This window comes from Raphanus sativus, chromosome 3, assembly GCF_000801105.2.
Source record: "Raphanus sativus cultivar WK10039 chromosome 3, ASM80110v3, whole genome shotgun sequence".
NCBI classification, from domain to species: Eukaryota; Viridiplantae; Streptophyta; class Magnoliopsida; order Brassicales; family Brassicaceae; genus Raphanus; species Raphanus sativus.
In genome coordinates this window covers 7,792,393-7,799,959 of record NC_079513.1, presented here as the reverse complement: position 1 = coordinate 7,799,959, position 7,567 = coordinate 7,792,393, and the positions used below count along the sequence as shown (strand labels likewise).

The window sequence follows — 7,567 nt, the reverse complement described above, 5'->3', positions numbered from 1 at the left end:
GACTCCAAGATTTGTTTCAGTAAGGCATCAGTGCTGTTCTCTTGAGTGGCGGAGGAGCTAGGAGAGGAGGTTTGCTGAGGCTGCTGGTTGTTTCTAGGTTGATAACCACTTTGCTGGTTGTTTGAATAGGGCTTCTGTTGGTAGTTGTTGTACTGAAAGTTGGGTTCCTTCTTGTACCAGCTACCATTACTGTTGATGAAACACAATTCTTCTTGCTCTTCCAAACCATCAACCTCATTGACAGTAGGAGGTATCTCCTGTTGTGGGTTACCAACAAAGTTCACCTGCGCTTGTGTGGCCTTATCAGCAATGAGTTTGTCAATCTTCTCCTGAAGAGCCTTTATCTCATTCCTTGTTTGATTGTCATCACCTCTGCTGCTTCTGTCGTGGTCTCCACTGTAGACTGCATCACTCTTAACCATGTTGTCAACCAGAGCCTCTGCATCTTCCTCAGTTCTCCCCAAAAAGAACCCATTGCTAGCTGTATCCAGTCTGGCTCTGTACTTAGGAAGAGCACATCTGTAGAATGTACTCAGCAAGCTCTCCTTAGAGAATCCATGGTGTGGGCACTGAGCTTGGTAACCATTGAATCTCTCCCAAGCTTCACTGAATCCTTCCAAGTTCTTCTATTGGAAGCTGGAGATCTCATTCCTCAACTTAGCAGTTCTTGAGGTAGAGAAGAACTTCTCCAAGAATGCCCTTTTGCAGTCTTCCCAAGTGGTGATGGAGTCACTTGGTAGAGACTTCTCCCATTGACATGCCTTATCCCCCAAAGAGAAAGGGAATAGCTTGAGCTTTAAGACCTCCTCTGATACACCATTAGTCTTTGACATACCACAGTAGCTGTCAAACTTATCCAAGTGATCAAATGGGTCCTCCACAGCCAGACCATGATACTTGTTGTTCTCTATGCAGTTTAACAGTCCTGACTTGATCTCAAAATTGTTAGCAGCCACAGCTGGTGCTCGGATTCCAAGTCTAGGACCATGGATGTTGGGGCAGTCATAAGTGCCAATAGGGCGAGCTGGTCGCTGTTGGGGCCCTTGTGGAGCATTGTTTACTCCATTGGGGTTCAGAGGATTTTGTGGATCAGCCATCTCAGCTTCCTGTGTCTGCAGTAAAGCTTGTTGCTCTTCTTCTCTTCTTTTTCTAGCACACTCTCTCTCTAAAGCTCTGATGTCTGCGGCTCTTGGAACAAGGTTTGATGTACCCTTGCTCCTCAAGTTCATACACCTGAAAATCACAAAGAGTGAAGAAGAGAATCAGTAACTTACAAAAATAAAAATGACTTAGTCTCAAGCAAATGACTAAATCTCAATGTTCAAATCAAACTCAGAATTTGGCAACGGCGCCAATTTGATGTTAGGAGTTTTGAGGCTCCTAAGTCAAATGATAGTATAGTGGAAGTAAGTTGTCGAACCAAATCTGAGGGATTCAAATACAGAGAGAATGCAAGTATTTGCCTAATCTAAGTGCAATCAGTGAATTGGATGGTTTTTAAACTAAAACTAGAATGCAAGTAATAGAAATGATACTTTTAAGCTATTGGAAAGGAGAACTCATGGGTATAGGGATCTAGACCTTGGGTGATCAGGTTTCGAACTAAGGAATGTAAATGATAAATCAAACTATCAACCTTAAGCCTAGACACAATTATAAGCAAGCTCTATGTCTAGATGAATGCTCATTTGCTAACATGTCTCAAACATCAAATGTCTTTGGTTGAATAACATGCAAGCAATCATTACTAACAAGTCTATTAGCTATCTTAGCATCTTTAACAACAAATCTCTTTGGCAAAGTACACTAAAAGCCTAGGAGAGTTGACTCAGGCATTTCATCAAACACCTGTCGGGTGAGAAATGCCTAGAGATCACCCTTTGAGTGGCCTACTCAAATGATGCATTAAGATCACTCTACTATGCAAGGAACAAGTATGATCTATACCTAAAACATCCTAGAACTAGCCTAATCACCCTTAATCACCCTAACCCATGAATCCAAAAGGTGATTACTCACTTGATTCCTCTTAAACCCATGGTGGATTTCAGATGAATCATATAGAGAACTAGAAAAGAAAATCACAAGAACACAAGAACAATCAAATCCAAAAGAGAACTTTCTTGAGAGAGTTTTGTGTATTCAATAGATAAAAGATAATCTGCCAATGGTGGCTACAAAGCATACTTAAACATTAGGTTTTTCAGTGCAAAAACGTGCACAATAAATTGCAAAAAGGTCCTTGAAAATAATAAAAATCGTGCATTGATAACGCGGAGAGACCTCGGCCAGTCGCTCCGAGAGGTCGCTCTGGGCTTCGGGAGCGACCTTGGGTGGTCGCTGCGAGGGGTCGCTCCAGAGGCATTTTCTTCGTCTTCGAGCCGTGTAAAGCCGAGCGACTTGGAGTGGTCGCTCCAGCTTTGGTCGTCAAGGTCGCTCCGGCTGGAGCGAGGTCTCACAGCGACCTCTGCAGGTCGCTCCAGGCTCCTCTCGTCCAATCATCTTCCTTTTCACATCTTTTGAGCTCCAAGTGCATCCAAATGTCTCCAATAACCTCACTTGGCACTCCAGTACCTAATAGAGACTTATGCATGCAAAATGCAACCTAAACATGTCTAAATCCTATTCTATATGATGAAAATGCTTATGAATGAATGGTTAAAACAATGCAAATATGCAAGACATCATTATGCTCATGCACTTTACGATTTTGACTGGTATATAGATGAGATACGGAGTGCAAACCCAGAACTTGCAACATATTTGGAGAATGCCGACGCGACTCTAAGGTCAATGGTTTATTATCAGGGAGACATGTACAACATAACAGCGAGCAACATCAACATTGATGAATCTATAAATTCCTCACTAAAGCGAGTTAGAAAATTTTCGATTCAGTTCATGTTAAAGCTCATAAGGGAAAAGATAGAAAGGTGGTTTTGGAAAATGAGAAAAGATGCTTTGAATCTCACAATTTAACATAATCGGGGGTTTGAATATTTGCTTGTTGTTCGATCGGAGCTAGCGGATACGATATCTGTCCAACAAATTAGTGGATGGCTATTCTTTGTGAAATGTGGCAAAATGAACTGTGTTGTTGATTTGAAACTTCGAAATTGTGATTGTGATATCTATGCCGTCGAGAAAATTCCTTGCTCTCATGCTATACCAGCTGAAATATATGCATATCTCCACACTTGTATGTCTGGTCTACTTAAAATTTGCCCAAAGGCCGTTTAACCATGTTGAGCAGGTCATGGATGCTATGTGATAGTTTGACTGTCGTATTTCAAAAGCAAAGATAATCTTGCAGATCTTCAAACATTACAGACCAAACAAAGACAAGACTCGAATCAGAAGTGTCTCGACTGTGAGCAAGAAGAGTTAATAAGCAAAAGAGAAGAAGTGAAAGAGAACTTAGAAGCTTCTACATCAAACTCCACAAAATTATCTTCCATCTGATAACCTCCGATTATCATGTCCATCGGCAGATTCATACCTCCGTCCATAAATCCTAAGCAAACCACATCTTTACTCACCTTCACAAGGGAATTGGATCCGTAAATCTTCCACTTAGACCCACCACGCAGCACTAGCTCGATCACAGGAACACGACTTCCCATCATCCACCTCCCGAGTCCTTTTGAGCTGAAGCATGAACCAAAAGGCTTCACTGCCGGAACTTCAGTCATCTTGGCTTTTTCCGCGAAGGCTAGGACTAGAGCTTTGTATATAGAACTATGCAAGACCGTGTAAGGAGCCAAAGTGCAGATCTTTGTGCTTTTCTTGGAAAATGGAACAATCTTTCCACTGATTTGGATGTAGTTCACATCGATGAAGTACTCACCACGAGACTGGTCACTAGGAAGTAGAGGTGTTGAGGCAAAGATCTTTGAGATATCTTCAGGGTAAAGTGCCATGAAGTAAGGACCACCACCAATGAAAAGAGAACCAGATCCAGAGGACTCTCCAGAGTTTGGTGAAGGTAAACAGAGAGCCACCTTCATGGGGAGTTTGTATAAAGAAACGACCTGTGAAGGAAGCGCCATATGGGTCTTAGCGAGACCCAACGTCCCAACAACGATCGACGGGAAGGGTTTAACTAAGGGGTCAACGTTAACGTCGGTGCAAGCTATAGTCATAGTCATATCGATACCACCGCCAATATAGGTGAAGCCGTTGTCGGTGTATAGCAAAGATACGGTATCTCGGAGGAGACGAGCTTTGAGGGGTTTCTCAGTGAAGGAAGTGGAAAAGGACTTGTGACATGTGGTTTTCTTGGAGGTATTGGTGGGACAGGAGAGAGGGTCAGGTTTGGCTTGTATGCATCTAGAGGAACCGCATTTGATAGGGTGGTAAGAGCTGGATTTGGCGGCAGCGGCGCAGGTTAGCAACAATGGCGCGGAGCCATCCAGGTCGATGGCGAGATTGATGTTATGCACGTTGGCGCCTATGGATAAGGGAGAGTAGTAGAGATTTGTGGTGATGTCTTTAAGAATAGGTTGTAGAAAAGCTTGAGGCTTTTGGTGTAGAGAGTCTGAAGTGTTTGTGAGGGCGAAAATGATTACGAAGAGGACATGTATCATACCACGCCTAGCCATTTTCTCTCTTTCTTGTTGAACTGAGGCGTGTAGTAGATTATATATAGATAGGTTCTTCGTTTCTTCTTCCTTTCGAAAGATGATAGATTAAAAAACTTCGATATGATTCAGTCACTTATCGATGCAGTAGTCTAAGACAGGAAGGGGAAAAAAGTAATGATTGTCAGAAGTGGTATTTCGCCAAGTTGCTCAGCTTTCAAATATACAAATTCACGTCGGTGCTTCAGATTATTATCTTTATCCACATGGTTCTCTTTTCAAGACATAAATTTACCTCTTCGAGTAATATTTTATATTTTATACACAGTGAAGTTTTCAAAATATAGCTTTAGTATTAGTTAATATTTTATTTATATCAACTTTCAAGACAAACTACATCTTTAGTTAATACTAGGTGATTTGTCCGCGCCCTATACGGACATAAAAATATAGTATGGTATTGTCTTAGCTGAATTTTGATAGTGAACTCACTGATCTCAAAGTATTGTAAGTGCACGGAAGTTGACACTGACATATAACGTGCATTTTTAATGTGGAGAACGTGGGACAAGTGAGAGTTTCAATACTGACACAGAGTTTGCGTAAATCTTTTAGATGCATAATAGTAAAGATAAAGAATGAGTTGCATAGCTGCTCTTCCGAAAACACCCTGTGCATGCATAAAAATATTCAAAATATAAGAAAATAAGTAGTGTTCAGTTTTAGAAGTTACATATTGTATATTGTGACTAAGTGAAATTGTGTTTTGATGTAATTGTATATTTTAGGTGAAATATTATATTTATATTTTTATAGTTTTTTAAAAAATAGTGATATATTAAAAGAAAATATGATAAAATTGAAATATAATCCAAGTAATATAAAATAAGAAGTACAATTCTCGAAAATAAATATATAGTACAATAATACATATTGTAAAAAACAAATATTGTATGTATTTTGGCTACTTAAAAACATATACAATATGTAGCTTTTTATTATTGGATTAAAAATTTTAATTATTATATTATATTATATTACTTGGTAGTAACATAATTTATCTCGCAAAGAGACTTCTCTTTTTAATATATAGAGAGATATCATCAACTTTGCTACTTTGCTTGTTTTGCCAGCATTTTTATATAATATATCAATTCCAAATAACATCCAACTCATTTTGTCAACCGTTTATTTACTTTGCTTGTTTTGCAAGCTTTTTTCCTTACTACCTTAACAATTTAATTAACATATCTTCCCCAGAACACATAAATATTCGGTGTACATGATATCGATTCATAGTAGAAATATAATGTATAACATTTTTCCTCAAAAATAGAATAATAATTAAGACAAATAAATAATTCTAATATAAACATTTTAAAAAGGCCAAAGAAGTAATTAAAATATAATCAGATAAGTTCCTTAATAAAAAGAAAAATACGTCAAATTACTAAAAAATCTTATAGCAATCTTTAAATCTCAAATTTGGGTGCCTATGTTTTAGCTTTTGGATCCCAGACAAAGCGCCTAATAGCACAGCAATATGAATCTTAAAAATACAATAAACAGAAGAAGGACAGAGAATGGGGACTTGAGCAAGAATACAATTTACCTTTCTGCATTGCGCCAAGATACTGATGGAACACTCCGATTCTGCTATTAAGCATCTTGATGGCACAGTGTATGCCAGTAAAGTAAATAGACGGTTAAAATGACTTAGATTCAAAATATGTATTTCGATATTTTTCAGAAAAAATATCATCAAGTTTAACCTTTGCTATCTTGTAAGAAAAATGATTGGCCCAAAAGTTTCCACGACAGTCCTTCAGTTAGAAAATTGTTGATGATCACAGCTTGACCTTCTGTCAAAATATTTTGGTATTTCTTGATTGAGTCTTCTTCAACTTGAAGATGAATTCTTATTCCCTATAGACACATAAATTATTATAATTAAAATGTTTTTCTTTCACTTTGAAAAAAGAATTTCGATTAAAATACAGAAGAAATCAAATACGAATTTTGGCACATAAGAATGGAAAAGTTTGTAACAAACATAAAGTTAAGTAATTCTAGATCGAAGAATATTCACACTTGAATCCTAATAGAGAAGAAACAGAAAAACACTAAAAATAAACTTTTAAAGCTATTAAATACAATACACTATCTTTTTCGATTAAGAACAAACCTCTTCATCGACAACACCATTTCAAAAGTATTTCCAGGAGTACTTTTGTAGGCCTTCCAAAGTGCAGATTCATTTTCATAGGCCTTCCAAAGTACAAGAATCTGCACTTTAACTTTTGTTTTTCATCAGCTTCATCAAAATTTCGTTAAAAAAGAAAAAAAAGCTTTTAAGCTATAATCAACATTACAAAAAAGCTTTATATTTCTTAAGGACGAATAAAATGCATGCATTGCACAATGCTGTGGTAACTATCATTATATATACCAGAGTTTGAGAAAATCACGTGATGCTTACGTAAGGTTGTTATGAGTATTAAATACTGAAATATACTTATGTGACATGTACTCCATGAGTTGTGTTTCATTGTAAATAAAATATTCTAAATAATAAATTCATTCATTTTTTAAATGTAAAAAAATATTACCTACATAGTTTTGAGAAAGTATCACTTACGAACTTGCCGTTTTTGATAGTATATATTTTAATGGCATATATATTTTGTCATTAATTATTTACTTTCCCTATATATTATTTGGGAAGATTTTAAAAAATATGAACCTCAATTTTGTAAGAATTATAAAACTACCCCATCCTTTGTGGCAATTTTTTTTAAGAGGTCAAAAATCCTATGTGGCAGTTTTATAGAAGATTTGAGCAAACCATAGTGTTAGAAAAAAAAAATTCGACTATTAAAGATGTGTCGCATATTATTTGATTATATGATATGTTAACAGAACTCCATCGCGAGGTTCATATTCTTTTCAATGCTATTAAAACTCTCATATACCGCTGTAAAAGTGAT

The 7,567-nt window shown here is 37.1% G+C and overlaps 1 protein-coding gene and 1 non-coding gene across 2 annotated transcripts; one reads left to right on the top strand and one right to left on the bottom strand.

The window, feature by feature from the left end:
• Positions 1 to 552: 552 nt before the first annotated feature.
• Positions 553 to 659, top strand: LOC130510229 (small nucleolar RNA R71). The gene has a single exon (XR_008943911.1). It is a non-coding gene; the product is annotated as a small nucleolar RNA R71 (small nucleolar RNA).
• A 2,602-nt stretch (positions 660 to 3,261) lies between these two features.
• LOC108835833 (probable aspartic proteinase GIP2) lies at positions 3,262 to 4,802 on the bottom strand. Its single transcript, XM_018609055.2, has one exon. The coding sequence runs from the start codon at positions 4,599 to 4,601 to the stop codon at positions 3,354 to 3,356; it is 1,248 nt and encodes a 415-aa protein (XP_018464557.1). The 5' UTR covers positions 4,602 to 4,802; the 3' UTR covers positions 3,262 to 3,353.
• Between the last annotated feature and the right edge of the window lie 2,765 nt (positions 4,803 to 7,567).

Excerpts from the sequence above, each read along its gene's own strand:
- LOC108835833 (XM_018609055.2), bottom strand. The coding sequence starts at position 4,601 with ATGGCTAGGCGTGGTATGATACATGTCCTCTTCGTAATCATTTTCGCC.